This window comes from Trachymyrmex septentrionalis, unplaced genomic scaffold (assembly GCF_001594115.1).
Source record: "Trachymyrmex septentrionalis isolate Tsep2-gDNA-1 unplaced genomic scaffold, Tsep1.0 scaffold114, whole genome shotgun sequence".
In the NCBI taxonomy this organism is placed as follows: domain Eukaryota; kingdom Metazoa; phylum Arthropoda; class Insecta; order Hymenoptera; family Formicidae; genus Trachymyrmex; species Trachymyrmex septentrionalis.
The window spans coordinates 1,834,327-1,850,888 of NW_017304269.1; the positions used below are offsets into that span (position 1 = coordinate 1,834,327).

At 34.3% G+C, this 16,562-nt stretch overlaps 1 protein-coding gene across 1 annotated transcript in view; it reads left to right on the plus strand.

Moving 5' to 3' along the window:
- LOC108753774 (interleukin-1 receptor accessory protein-like 1) overlaps nucleotides 1-16,562 on the plus strand; it is a 243,830-nt gene that overhangs the window by 173,940 nt on the left and 53,328 nt on the right. The window contains exon 3 of the mRNA XM_018495666.1: nucleotides 13,859-14,072. Coding sequence (XP_018351168.1) covers nucleotides 13,859-14,072 — 214 coding nt within the window. The remainder of the gene's footprint in view (nucleotides 1-13,858; nucleotides 14,073-16,562) is intronic.

Sequence of the window (16,562 nt, forward strand, 5' to 3'; positions counted from 1 at the left end):
CACGTCAAATTCAAATGAAAATGAAATAATCAACCGAGAAAAACTTTACTAAACGCAATTTTTAAAAAATCAAAGTAAAGAAATTAGTAAATCTAGATTAGTCAGAGTAGTTTAATTTCTTTTTTTGTAATTTGATCCACACACTTTTCTTCTTTGATTTTATAGGATTTGATTTAATACAGTTTAAAATGTTGAATTTCTAACTAATTGATGCTAAGAAATTCAAAGATTTCGGTATCTCGTTTTTGTTAATTTTTGGATATAACGGCTTTTGCATTCCGATTATTCAAATATAGAAAAAGACGCGAAGAATAAACATTGCAAGTGATAAATGCATGGAAATAGCAGTTAACAATGCATCAGCATGAAGATATTAGGGTATACATTTACATATATAGTAAACGCATAATACTGAGAAAATGAATGATGAATGCGTAGCATATCAAGTTTAAAAATGTGAAACAACATAGAGAGAAGCAACTGTTTTGAAAGAGTAAACGGATGAAGAAGAGGGAAAGTCACTATTGGATTACTCATTTTGCTGAAGTATCTAAATTTTTTTCGCTGGATACGGACTTGAGAATAATTTTGTTGGACTATCAAAATAATTATATAGAGGACGCTCAAACATAATGAGTTATGCTGCAAAAAGTTTTGATATTCTAACAATCAGCTTGAGCGTCCTACGTAATTATCTTAATGGTCTAGCATAATTATTTTCAGATCTACATTTTTAGACACTCCGTAGCAAAATCGTGTGCTTTCCGTGTATATGTATGTAGTATTCGAGGCAGCCGTCTTCATACCGTGTACTTGCGAATTACGTCAAACGACGGAGCGATTATTCGATTGTTGCTGAAAGAGATTATCCTCCGTCTCGCTGAGGAATCCGTAGTCAGGAAGAGTTATAGGAGGTGCAATTTCTGAGATTGCCTGTAGAAACTTGTGAATAACATGCATGACTCGCGGTATCTTGTGTCCACAAGCCGTAAGCTCCTCAGGGAATCGGTTCCCGGTGTATCCTGTGTACTTCTTCACATCCTTGCAACCGTAGAGACACTCTAGTTGAAATTTCCCCTTCACAGCTCCGTATGTAAACGGCTTTTGTTGTTCTTTCTTGCATGCGAAACAGCATTAATGCAGTCTCCCATTTTCCTTCCCGGATAATTATATGTCACTTAAAAGTGCAAATGTCAATGGTGAAATATGTAAATACTATTTTATAGTATACTTTAAACAACTTTCTTTCTGATGATTTAATCACATTATTTCTATATATATAATAAATATATTCTTCAAAAGAATTCCCTTTTCTTGAAAAACAATCGCGATTAATAGTTTGAATTATACACTTGTAGATAGCTTGCTTATCTACTTGCTCGCTTATTATTATACTGTATGTTCGAAATTCAAATGGTATAACTTTCAAATATCGTAACATTTCAAAAGTGATACTCGGAAAACTTGATTTTTTAGCCTGTCAATCAAAAGTAAACTAACTTAATTTTATAAAGAATCGTCAAAATCATCACAAAGAATAATAGTTTTTAAGGGCTGCGAAACGAAATATATTCTTTCTGCAAATATCATTTGATTAGTCAATAATTTTCTGTCAAGTTAAAAATAAGTTTTACTCTTTTTGTAACTTATCGAAACTTTATTTTTTGAGTTATGTCATTTGAAAGTAAGGATAATGTATGAACAGGACATTGGAGTTGCGAACAAGAATTGCCAACTATATTCTGAAACTATTATCGTTTCCCTTTTCTGAAGAATTTCGATTTAAAGTTAATCTTTCGGACTGTATATACGGAAAAAAAAAAAATTAATTGGATGATTCAGCAAAGCTACAGCTTGCTGCGCGAGTTCAACGTCTATAACTAAAAAGATTGATGGTTTAACAAAGAAATTCTGTCTGTAAGCAATTATCAGTATGCTTATTCAACTAATTTTTTGCCACAATAGAAATTGCTAATGTAACAAGTTTTCTTCATTACGATAGCAAAAGTTGTGCGCCATCTCAGCTAACAATGTTTTGTTAAAAATTTTTATGTGTACACTGATTGATTGATAGAAAGTCATCTTTGTCATATTAATAAATTTTGTTGTGTTATTGCAACAAATATGATTATCTATAATCGCTAATTTTATTCGGCTGTACAATTTTATCAATTTTACTTAACATAATCAATTTCATTTAATAGAAAATATTTAATAGAGAAATCACTGTCATTATTACAGCTGTAGATTGCTGAATTGGCGAAGTTTTTAGTTGTTTTAACAAATCTTTTTCCGTGTATCATCGACTAGAGAATGTAAAAGTAGAGTGGTTTTTGAATGCGGTATAAGAATGATGAGAAAATAATTTAAGTGCGCGCAATATGGAGGCACGTAACGAGGGAAAGATAAGAGTATACTTTTCAGTAACTTACACACGGGTTAAACCCATTGTTCAGACCCTCCTTCCCACAAAGCATTCCCGTCCACCCACCTTACCCTACTGCCTCTCGCGTGAGAAACACAACCGATACGACGGAAGCTCGCCCGGATTTCCCGAGCGCCGACAGTTTTATTGGCGGAAACTTCGCTTGTTCGACCGTCTGTTTTTCCCCGTCGATAGTTTGCGGCGCGGCGGCCTGGGGAAACTTTTGGATCAACTGCGCGAAGAGACTTTCCCAACCCGACGGCTTTAAAGTCACTTCGGTTTGCATTGTCTACCGGTCGGCACTTCTCCGACCTAAGAAGAGGTGAGAGGGTATGTTAGGGATGGAAAGGGCGCGATCGAAATTCCGTGTCTGCCACCGTGCGCGGACTCGAGTGGGTTAACAACTTCTCGAATGACATAATTAAGACTCTATCTATTGTTGCTCAAGATGCGCCATTCACGTGAGAATTAGGCGTAATCTTTTGCGAGCGAATTTGGATGGATTACAGAATGCATATTTTATTCATACAGTTTCCTTCACGAAATAATACACTGTAAAAAATAAAATGTTTATTTTAATTTGAACACATGCACAGATATGTTAATTTTAACATTTTTGCATGCCTCCACTAAACATCTTTAAGTTAAAATTAATATTTTATTTTTTATAATATTAATAAATTGATCAGTAATAAGATACAAATTACTAATATATATTATTTAAATTAATTTTTATTAATTGTCATCATTGTTTCAAAGGATATACCAAAAGGAGCAATGATAACTCAACTCCATGAGTTAAATATTTTGTTATTTTTAACTTCCATGTACAAACATAAGTAATCCATTTCTGTGGTTAATTAAAAAATAAATAATACCCATATTAATACATGCACTTGTAATAAATAATGAACTAAATTTGAATCAAATTTAATACATTTTTCTAGTTACATTATTTAATCTATTTTTTAAGTTAACGTTTTAGTTAACGATTATATTTATTAGAAGCAGTGGCGACCTGAAATACAATAATTAAAAGTAACTCAAATTGAGTTCAATTGTACTATTAAATTTAACAATGCAGTACTATATATTTTTTCTTCTCCAAAAAGGCTTCAAGAGTCAGAAATTAATCAAAATTGCTAGTAAGAGCCACAGCAGTTATTAATACCAAAACATTGACAAATTATTAACAAGCTTCGTAGTGTTGACAAGATGATACAAGCAATTTAAACAGATATTTTGATTCCTAGTTCGAGTCCTCTTCAATGAGATGAGAATCTTTACGAACACTATGTAATTTGTTAATATTTCGGCATTAATTACTATTGTGACTTTTATTGGAATTTTGATTGGTTTGTGATAAATTTCTATATATATTTTTTTATTAGATAGAAAATCATTATTGGAAAATCACAATTTTTGACGGGAAAATACATATATAGTTTTGTTACAATTATATTTTAATGAAAGCGGAAGGCAATTATATTTTAACGACGTTGTCTAGTCGATTATGACTATAATAAAGAAAAAAAAAAGCTGACACTTCCTACATTTTATTTCTACTTCTTCTCACTATAATAAACTGATTTAATATACTTTATTCGGGTCTCCCTAAGAAAATAAAAATCCAAAGGTCTAAGAAAATAAAATTACATCTCCTCAGAGTAAAGAAACTGAGGCACCTGTTAAATTCCCGCTAAGGAAAAGTCGAGTCGACGTTCATCGAGGAAAATACGTATCGTATTTTCCAGCATTTTAACGTAGAAATTGCACGGTTGCGAAAGGGTATATAGCAATGACGGCTGACGTTTCGTGCCGGCGATTTCTCCTTTTCTCCCCCCCCCCCCTCTCTCCTCTTTTCTTCTTTTTTTTTCGCGGTTACATCCCACTCGCCTCCCGAAGGAGGGCCGCGTGTTTCACAACAAAGTATTGGCGAATTGGCCGGCACGTGACACTCTCCCACATGCATCATGACGTAAAAGGGCTTCTGTCCATTTACGTTGCCAGGCGGGCGCAATGTTGCTCTGATCAATAAATTGCACCGGCCGGACGGACGGGGCTATCCGTATCGATTCGCATCACTGCGATATTAAGCGGTGAAAATAAATCGCGAAGCGCGGTAGCATCGCGATCGATAGATCGGCAAGGGCCCGGCGGGACTTCGCGATTGATTGGTGTGCACAGTCAGCTGATGGAAGGTACTTGCGAAGGCACCATGGCTCTATATCCTACGAATTTTTAACTGGCAAATGAATCAATGTTGAACCGCTCGACAGAAACTTAGTCTTACAAACTATCTGAACAATCTGTTTTTGTAATTTATTTATTGGAATTTAACTTTTACTTCAGTGGGAAACTTTGTAAGAGCTTCTCATTGACAGTGGATTTAATTGAACTCTCCGGTTTTGAAGAATTCTTCGAGTATCTTTCTAAAGTGGTCTAGTAGAGACTTGAGCTTATGAGTTATGCGCTTCTCCTCTTAATAACATATTGAAACATATTAGATTGCTATGATGTGATTAATATGTCGCACCCCCCCCCCCCCCCCCAAAAAAGTGACATGTATAAAAGATATAAAATTTTTCAGGAGAGAGAAGGGAAAATTTCATATTTTAAAATTAATTATTTATTACAGCAGAGTATTAAATGTAAGTTAATTTAGAGCTGATCACAAATGACTTGTTTGATATTCTCGAGAAGTAAGTACAGTTATTAATTTTTGCTTAATGTTATGTGCTATAAAAATTATTGTTATATTATTGTTATTGCTGTATAAGTTACCTATATTGTGATTTGTGTCATTTTTCTTTAGGAAGTATTTGAATTTATCTTGTATAACTGATGTGATCAAGTATTTTGGGATCTACTCTCTAAAAGTAAATCAGTGCATGTATTATTACTGCATGTATTATTACTTTAGTGTGCTACACTTGTCACTTATGTAATCGTCAACGATATTTCCTGTTTTAAGTAATAATAGACTGATTTACTTTTAGAAATTAGGATTTCTGCAGATTGAATCTCTAAATGTAAACCATTATTACTGAAAAACAGTAAAGATTTGCTGATGATTACGTTGCTTATAAGTCTAGTACTGAAATCAGTAATAATACATGTGAATTCACTTTTAGAAAGTTGATTCGAAAATATTGGTATTACATTAGTGATACAAGATAAATTCAAATATTTCCTAAAGAAAAGTAACATTATTACCGGATAACAGTAAATATTCGCTGATAATTACATTAATTACAAGTGTAGCATTGAAGTCGCTGATTTATTTTTAGAAAGTAAAATGGGACAACTTTATTAAGCTAAGAGACGGGAGACAGCCGGAATGTAAGGATAATGTAAAGATAAATATAATAGAAATTTATTTTAAAAAATAATTATTTAAAAAGTATTGTTCGAAATTATTTATTTTCTAATGAGGAATATAATAAACCCATAATCAATATTTAAATTAAAAATGTAACAATTATATTTATCAAAGTGTTGTTCAATTGATACTAAACTGAAAATTACGAAACATTTTTTCTTAGAATACTATTTATATAATGTGCCTATACTGCATAATAGAAGAGAAACAAGGATGATAATATGGCTTTTTATAAAATAAAATAATTTTATTAAAATAGATTGAAAAAAATGGTTTTGTTTAAAAGAACAGTAACTACAATTAGTTTCAAAATTAACAAAAAAAAGTTATTAAAATATTACAGAATATATGCAAATGTATGCACATAACTTCTTCCGCATATAAGCTGCTCAGTGCTAAAAATATAGTATAAACTCTATATTATCAATAGAGCTGTAACTGATTTATGGAATAATTATTTTTATATGAAAACCTCGAAAAAGATGTTATCAGCAATCAGTGCTTAGGGAGGGTCACATTAGCAAAATGCCATGTTTTATTTTGCATAATTCGAAATGTATAAAGCCAATTAAAATGTTAAATAATACTCAAATATACATATATTTGTGATAATGTATTCGAATTCAAGAAAAATGGAGGAAGTATGTATAATTAAATGCTAAAATATATTATACTTTGAAAACGTTTCGCAATGCTTGAAAATAACAATGCGTTTATACAATGTATTAATTTAATAAATCCTGACTATTGTGTATAGACATATTAACGTCGTGATGTATAACAGCAAGTTACCGAACAAATAATTCCATAAGAAATCATTAAAATTTGCCAGCTAATAGCAGAGATATTAAGAGGGATTATGACGTGTCCAATGCTGGCTACACCACCTTCGCTTCTGCTAAACTAACTGAATTACTTGTACTTTCGTGAAATTTGAATAAATTTAATACGATATGCTGCTTGGAAGATTTAACTTAATTTTTCAAATATATTCGACCTTACGCTCTGCCAAGAGCCCGAAATCTCCCGCTCACAAGCCTCTGCATACATCAGTGTACGTGTCTCGCTTTTAATATCATGAATTCAAGTTAAATGAAGTTCAATCTTTATCAAAGCGAAAATATAATATATAGGTCAGCTTCAGTACACGGTCGTCTAAATTTGCCGCCGTACACCTTGGCAACATCAAACAAGAGAGTAGAGCGTCGTCCGTCTTTGATGGCGGTGCTCTCCGTATTATCTCTGTCGCAGATTATGGAACGTGCTACGCATATTGCTGAGTGCTCGAGAATATGCTCCGAGTCGAGTCGAGTCGAGTCGGTCGCAGCGCGATATACAGCACAGCCGGTTGGAAAACGTATTTCACGCTAAATTACGAGCCTGTCCCAGCCACAACCGCGAGATTCCAGCCGGACATTGTATGGAATGGACACATCCGGGAATAGATAGAACGTCCGAGGCCGAGCGCTTTTTGACTCGCCACTTTCCGCGGTGACGCCGCCGCTTTCAGCGCAATCCCCGAAGCTGTAACCAGACCGCGAAAACTGGGCCAGAACTTGTAACGTAACTCCCGCGCCATAGGCGCCACTTCAAATGGCATCCGGATACGTTCTGTTTAAAATTACATGTATATGTATTCAAAATTGCCCGAGATAAAGTTAGCTAACCGCGGACAGCGGCCATCCCTTGTAGCTGGTAAATATTTGAGCTGCTTCATATATTTTTAATTGTGTTATTTTAGACGAACTAAATTGAGGAATATCCATCCTTACTTACATAAGCAGGATATTGATAATTATTTTAATATAGATCTTATTCAAGCCAATTCTCCCTATAATTTTGACGAGTTTAATCCTCGAGATTTTTCAAAATTTTTCAAAATTTTACGTATCGTTTCTGGTATATGACACACAAATATTGGAAATAATTTAGTAACGTAATATTTGAGCTGCTTCATATATTTGTAATTATGTTATTTTAAACGAAGTAAATTGAGGAATATCCGTCCTGTATTACATAATTGCAGGATATTAAATATTAAATTCTCTTTTGATATAGATTGTATATTTTTTTCCCAAGCCAACTCTCTCTATAATTTTAATGAGTTCGTCGACATTTTTTTCTAAATTTCTCAAAATTTTATGTATCGTTTCTGATTCAAATTTAGTAACGTAACATCTACTACTTTTTATAGCTTTGAATATAATTTATTGAACGGCGGAACCGAATTTTCTAGAACGCTCGCCACAATTTCAAAAATTCAACCGTATTGTCTTTTCAACAATTTCATAGTCGCTATCTGGCTTTATTCCTCCCAGCTTTTTATTTCGAGAGAAACCGCGTTACGGTTGCTGAATTACTTTCTATCTTTCTTTTGCATCATTAATTTTCCGCGATCCTTAATTTTCGATAATCTCGGTTCGCGTATCATTTCGCTCCCTTAATTCCCGATAGTCGAAGATGAAAGGGCATAATCTGCTTTTGCGAGACGTATGTTACGTACACGCGATATCTATGTACACTAGGTAAATGTACACGAAGAAGAAACCGAGAGGCTGAAATAGCTAATAGGAGGAAGGAAGGAAGGAAGGAAGACGCCAAGAGATGAGAGATAGGGGTGGGTTAGTTTCGTGCGGCGTAGGGATGTGGAGAGAGTGATTTAATCAAGCCGTCTGCATTCGATTATCGGTCCGCAGTTACGTGGATCGTTACGTCGTTTCTCCGTGCAGAACGCGGTTCGTCTTGCGTTAATTTCGCGTTCGTGCACTCGGTCTGGTCCGCCGGGCTCGTTCATGTTTAAGACATGCTCACGTAGCAGCAACAGATACAGCGTTTGGGGAAGAGTGGTAGAAACTCAAAACGCGAACGTGTTCGGGGGAAAGTTTTGGATAGTTGAAGCTGCAGAAAAAAATGGTAAACGTAATTATGTCAATAACAAATCACAATTTTAGAGGTCAACAAAATTTAAACGAGCTAGCAAAATGACAATGGCTACAATTTTTATTCTTTATTCGTTCTATGATGCAAATCATTTGAATTTTGTTGATCTCTAAAATTGTGATTTGTTATTGCTTTGCGACTGTACGAGCGTATGTTACAATATTTAACATTTTAATACTTTGTAATTATGTCACTCTAGAGAAAATAAATGGAGAAATACGTACATCTATTTAATATATTATTGTAGAGGGAATTAAAAATTATTTCGATACAATTATCAACATCTTTGGAATCAATTTCCTTTATCAACAACAAAAAAGCCAAAAAAATCAGGACGAATGAGAGTCAGCGTAATAGTTAATAAACACGCAATCTTAAATCTTTCCAGAAAACAGTACGTTTCAGTTCACTTTGGAACCATCCTCAGCAATACAATTTCAAAATATCAATCCCTTCATGTCCAAGAAAAAATCACCATCAGATTAACAGATTTGATGTTGTCCCAAGACATAGAAGGAATTCGTCTCGACGTTGGATCCAAACTAATTAACATTTATTATCACCAAAGAGTATCAAGTTAAAAACCGCATGCTGATCGCAGCTCGAACGAAACATGACTCTCATTCGCTCTGATTTTTTTGAATTTTTTGTTGTTGAATTATGGAGAGTCCGTAAGAGAGTCTGTACTGAGAGTCTTCTATTTGGAATTTCCTTTATGTTAATAATATATCAAGTAACTAAAATATATCAAGTATGTTTCTCTGAACTTTATACTTTATCTAGTGTGAAGAACACACATACACACACATTAAAAGTAATGTAATTTCTTTAGATTTTAGGTCATTGAACAAAAATCGTCTGCTTTAATCTTTTAAGTTACAGTATTTCGGAGATGTTACTTAGTTAAACACATCTTGATTACGTAGTAATATTTAGAAATATTTTAGTTACTCTCAAGTTTAGTTCTAAAGAAGTCTAGCATATTTTATTCATCTGAAGTCCATACGATTATTTTTTTGATACTAGCATGTAACAGCTGCTGCGATAGATTTTATTGAAGCTTCACGTAGCTCATTGCCGCTCCGACTCGATCAAATTTTCGTTAAGAATAGACTGATTTTGGATCGCTGAAAATACTTCGATGACTCTTAAAAGATGTTAATTTTTAAAAGATGTATTGTATCTTTTACGGCACATAAATTATCAATTGTCTTAAAATTCTTTGAGATATTTATAAAAAAAAAATTTTTTGTCATGTATATACATCGTTAACTCATCTTAAGTTCGCTATTTTGAGTAACTCTGTGACTATCAGTCGTGTTATTTAACGACTACCAATTTATCATGTCTCTAAGATTTGTGTATCGATCAAGTTAGGTTAGGTTCCGTCAATATTTTATCTGGATAACCTAATGGAACCAAGGGAGGCTTACGCGAATGACGACGAGGCCGTTAGGTGAGCACAAATTGGCCGGTTTCCGATAAATATCGACGCGGGCGTATAGCTGCAAGAGCTTTACGAGATTAATAGTCTTGCCCGGCCGCCATGACGAGCCAACGAGTCGCCGCCATCTTGGAAAATCGCCGTCGCGAATATATAGTTAGCTGCTGTGTTACAGTGTTCTCGCAACTTCCGCCTTCGTTTGGCGAACCTAACTGAGTGCAACCTGGTTTCTCACGAAATTACCTATCCTACCGCAAGGTATAATTAAATCGTTACAGCCAGCCTCGCCGCGAGGATCAGCTCTGGAAAATGGCGACCACTTTGAAGGCGCTCACGGCAATTCGCCGAATTTAGCGGCGCTCAAGACCTCGTCGTGATTCGATTATACTATATTAATTGCGAACCTAGGCGAACATATTCAAGCACCCTTTACTTCCCAACTAATGGAACTTGTCTTCCACTCTTTGAGGAAAACATTAACTCGTTCACTTCGCGTTCACGCTTATAAGTTAAGTTAGGCGACGCAACCATGAAGCTTCTCTCAATTTATCTGCATCTTATTTTATATTATAAACTTTGAGATCGGAAAGAGTGAAAGTTGGCGAGAGACAGAACTTTTTTTTATTATTTTTGTATCTGAAATTACATCTGTTTTTTTTTTCTTTTGAATATTTTCTTCTGATTACGAGAAGGGTCGTTTTTAGATTGTTCCATAGTGTAGATATGTTCACAAATCGGAAGAAGTAAACTGATAACGGGATCGCCGAATCTAACTCTAACCTAATCCTAACCTAATCTGGCCCATATCACTGGCGGATGTTCGCGTTTACAGCGATGGCGGCAGGCAATGAATGCGTGGCCTATGTATCATAATTCCGACAGTTAGCAGTTTGTTTGTACTCGAATCCGATGCGATATCCGGTTGGCCGGATGCCGCATGCCGCGTCGCCGGATGCGGCAAGGCGCGCGGAGACTAACAGCCTGGCCGCGAAACGTTCGATGAGCCGCGCTTTTTCGAAATGAAGTCGAAACTTCGTGCACCTGTTCGTGTCCGGGATTCTCAAGTAACAATAAGCAAGCAAAGATAGCTGCGAAGAATGAAATATCAAGATAAAATCGAGGACATTAAATGAATCAGTAAAGACTGTTTGAATACTGTACTTCAAATTTGTGTGACGTATATTGATCACAGAAAGAATAGATCCTTCCTATTGGCGTCTTTCCCCTTTGTTAGGAATTAGGATTTCACATATCTATTGTATTGTAGTTAAAAAATTAATCTAAGGAAATTGTGCCGATTCTATTTTGTTACATTGAAAAAAATTTACTAAATTTAATATATGTATATTTTTTTATATTGTAGTATTAAATAAAAGTTTACTTACAGTAAATAATTATTTACTTGATAAGAAAATGATAGTTAAATCAAATTGATGGACCAAAAAGTATATATTTATATAATATTTAGTAAATATTTACTTAGAATTTTTTTATTTAATATTTTTCATATTTATTAAAATTTAATATTTTTCTTAGTGTAGCACAAGTATCTATTTCATGTATCTATTTCATTAAAAAAATAAATCTTATGAAAATATACCAATTTTACTTAGTTGTAAGTACAGTTAATGCATCGAAAAAGAAAAGCGTGAAGCGTCAAGCTGAGAAGTATAAATGTGTCTTTATGCTGTTGCCAGAATACGCGAGGAAGATATTACCGAAATTAAGACTCCACTGCAGCTCGGAGACTCATTTATCTCAGAAATAAGCGAGCATAATTAAAAAATACATTTTCAAGTTGATTTGCGAGCCAACTTCTTTGGATCTCTGAATAGCGCGAAATGCGAATTTATGAGCACTGTGTATTGATTTTACGCGATTTCACTGAATTTCAAAATATTCCATAATATAGAGCCTCCACATTTGCGTTACTCTGATATCATACCGAATGGTTAATAAACGCAAAATATTCAACAAAATAGCAATAATTCAAATGACATCGAGTGTTGATTCATTCAACATCGCCATCCATCAATTTTAATCAACTGTAATCGATAAGCGTAACATGCGCTCTTTCCAGATGCGCGCACATTTTCGATTAATAAACGGTTGTTTAATTCCGCGTTTTTCGCGCATCAATGCTGATTGAATTACCCATCCAGGCGCCCTGAACGCGCTGTCTCTACTTCCTCTCTTTCTCTCTCTCTCTCTCTCTCTCTCTCTCTCTCTCGTCGTTCCGACTCAACGACCTGTGACCTTCCGCCATCCACCATCCACTATCCGCCGGCTTCTTTCATTCGATGCTCTCGATGTCTACATACTCCCGTGCACTTCGATGCCGCGCTCTACAGCACGTTTCAAAGGCCGCTCGATGCATCGAGCTAATTAAATTAATTAATCGAGTGTCTATCAGCATCTCTGGTGAAAGTAATGAAAATCACGGTACTTTTCAGCGTTTCAGGGAGTTTATTACTAATTAAAATGTAAAGCAAAATATTTCATTACTATTTGATATCAAAGAATTTAAGGGCATGCGAGAAATAATAACTTTACCATTGAAATATCCGCTCAAGAGTTAAGATTTTTAATTTCATTTTATCAGGTAAAATGTACGGTTTGTCGGAAAAAATTGCTGAACTTTTTTCTGCAGGCTAAATAAACTAACTGAAGCTATAAAATATAGTTATGGAATTATTTTCTAAAATTCTATTTCTAACTCTATCGAGTTATATTTCTTTGTGTTGTATTATTTGTTTGTGACATAAAAAATAAAAAGTACGTTTTTTACTTACCGAGAAAAATAAAGAGTGAAGTTTTAAAAGGTATCTTAGTGTTTGTCCATCCACAATATTCACTTTATGTAGCTTCCTGCGATTATTTTCTTTTTTCAAAGTTAAAAATGAAGCTGAAACATTTAGCAACAACATTTTAACACAATTTCGAAAATTATGAGATACGCAAAATTTCGACCGAGGACATTTCCTTCATTTCAAAAGAACTTTATTAGAAATATTTTTAGAAATTACTACGATCGCAAAGACTGTATTACTTTAGATAAAATGTATTTGGAATGATTAATAAATAAAATTACAAAAATCATAAGAAATTAAATTTTTTAATATTGAATATTTAGAGATTAGGAAGGTTGACAATTTTACGTTGGTTGAAAGTAATTTTTCAGTCATAGTTATTTTTGAGTTAGTCCTTTGTGATGGATCCATAAAGATTCGTATGACAAATATAGATGGTTTTTACGACCTCCTTGGAGCAAGATGGAAAGACATTGTTGAAAAGTATTTTCGTATTAAATATGAACACGCAGGGGATGAAGCGTGGCACAATAAATGGTTGGGGAGTATATCATGATAATGCGGGCCACTCGTAATTCATAGCAATGGCGCTGCGTGGGGATCGCGGTAATGCGAGGCGATGTTAAAGTGATTTTCATTTTTCGTAAGATTCATTATGTCCGCCATGTTAAGAGGTATCGTTAATCATCGAGTGCTATTAAATGCCACCGAAGATAAGACGACCGGTTAAATTTCTGAAAAACGTGCGGATTATCGCGCGCTAGTATATTATACATATGACTTATATTATATGCCGATTTTTATACGTATATAAATGTTATAATTTAAATTCACTGTAGACGTAATCTGAATTTCAGATGAGGAGTCCGGGGTCTACACGGGAAAACCTTTGCCCACTTACAGACCGACCTCGCAGTTGGTGCCCCTGGGAGGTACAGCGAGGCTCTTCTGCGAGGCTTACCTGGGCAAGGTCGACTTGCCCGACGCCAAGAATTCCGTCACCTGGTCGAAAAGCGACAGCAACGTGACACTGCCCAGTCACGGTAGGATAGCACAGCACAGGGTGTCCCGGTAAGTCAAGAATAATTATGTCGAGAAAATATATTTTCATCTAATAAAGATATTAAACATATTTAAATAATTTATAAAAATTCTAAAATTAAAAAAAATAGATACAACATTTATGATATATTAAAATGAGAAGAAACTGTTCAAGAGAAGCTGAAGAGGAAAGGATGCGATTATGAAATAGATGGGGAGTTATAATATCGTCATATTTCTTATAGTTTACGCTGCATTTGGAGCAATTATTAAAATTATTTCTTCATAATTTACTTGGATAATAATATGATTATAATATGATCACTGGTGGATCATTACTGTTTACTGCGTTGTCGTGAAAGCTGCATTTTAGTTTTTGCAAGTAGCAGACAGTTTTATAGATGTGTACAATATTTTATACCATTCTTAAAAAAAAAATGATTAATTTACTTTCTTTTTATAAGTAACGATAAGTACGATTATCTTCAATAAAATATTTTCTAATAATCTTAAGATATACTTATTATATAAATTTTAGAAAAACTCATTATATTATGTACTCAAAACAAGAATTTATTTTTGTTTTGAAGAATGTTATAAAATTGCTCGAAGAAGAAACTTTAGTAGATAAATCGAATTTATTTTAATTTAATAGTCTCGATCGAAACATTAAAATCACTAAGATTCAGAATATATTTTGAATAAATTTGACGCTTGTGATAAACTTATGATATGCAAAAATATATGAACCTTTGAAATATATATTTGAAATAAATAATTATTACTCGCATACAGTTTATGTTTTTCTACACTTTTTATGTAATTTTGAAAAGTATGTTGTATGGTGAATTTCAATTTAGCTTGAAGGCTTTGAACGCGGCCTAAAAATGATATGATATTGAACTAAATTTGGTAACCAAATGTGTGCATGTATCCAATCGTGTAAGTTTACACCTACTATACATATATCTACTGATTCGTGATATTCCATATCTCCCCATCTGTTCCATAACCGCAACCTTTTTTCCCTCTTCAGTCTTTTATATTCTGTATATCTAAAGAACTTATAGCATAAGTGATATCAGTTATGACTAACAAACTTGTATCAAAAGTAGTTATATCACATGAATATCTAAATTACAATATTTCAGTAAAAAAATAGTATTCCATCACCATCTTCCTCTAAAAATAAAGAGTATAGAATGAGAAATTATAGATAATACAGAGACAAAATTGTCAGACTTTAAAGATTTTCAGAGATTTTAGAAAGCAGATTTGTGAATTAGATATATATTGATGTTTCTTTTTCTCGATTTAGTTATTACAATTTTATTAAATATACTAAACATATTAAAATAATTCTTAAAAATATTAAAATTGAAAGAAAGATTTATAATAAACTAAAATAAAAGAGAATCTGTTTAAAGAGTTATAAACACCATGTAAAAATAACACACATATTGAAGTTATTTTTTACACACTTGGATTCGCAGTATACAGATCGGAAACATGTCGATGTCCCGATTTAGAATGCACAAAATACTAAAGTAAAATGCTTGTGCGAAGCAGCTCGCGAATGTGAACATTCTGATGGTTGTATCGTTCCTTATTCTTTCCTAGGGAAGAGTTCGATCTTCAGAAAGATTCATCTTCTCAAACAATAATAGCGATTTTAAACTGATTTATTTTGCGAAAATTTCCCATGTAAGGTTTTACAATCAACTCAGTACTGGGCCGATACTGATCGCCATAGTTCAGCTACTGGCCCAGTACTGGCTAAGTATACTGAATAATAACTTACCCCCAATACTGACAAATAATACTAGCCCATTCATTTTAGCCATTTATTTGCCAGTACCTGCTGACTTTGAACTGTTAGTTGACAGTCGTAACGTTGGCTAAGCGTTGCTTTCGTTGTAACTGACGTCTCTCTACATAGGTTGATTTTTCTAACAAAAAGAGACTATCTTCACCCGATCTTTTTCGTAAAGAATCTTCTTTTTATTAATAAAAGAAGGACGATTTTTTCGCAAAAATCGATTTTCAGCGAATCGATCCGGAGATCGCATATAACGCGGACATTGTGCCGTTGATCACACGGCGTCGGTCACGTTATTACGATTCAACTGAAGTACGCGGCAACAAGTTCACAGCGGACACGATACAATGTGACGTTGTCTCGCTAGCGCGGCGCGGGGTTAGTAACTATGTTCACGTCACGCGTGACGCGCCATCATCTTAACGAGCGCCAGTCGAATCGAGTGACCTGAGTGACCGAGACGCAAGTAAGTCGGCATAAAGGATTCGGTACGTAAAGTGCTCCGTGTAACGCTCTTCTCCATCATTTGAAGATTAAAATATCTAGGTACGTAATACACTCCGAACGGTCGTGTGTGAAGTGTGAACACGAATGTCCTCGCGCGAATCGTATCGCCGAGTTTCAACCGTCGCGCGAGAGTGACCTTGAACGAGTTCGTGCGCGTCTCAAAAGTTTCGTCCGTTATAAAGTCATTGCTGTTA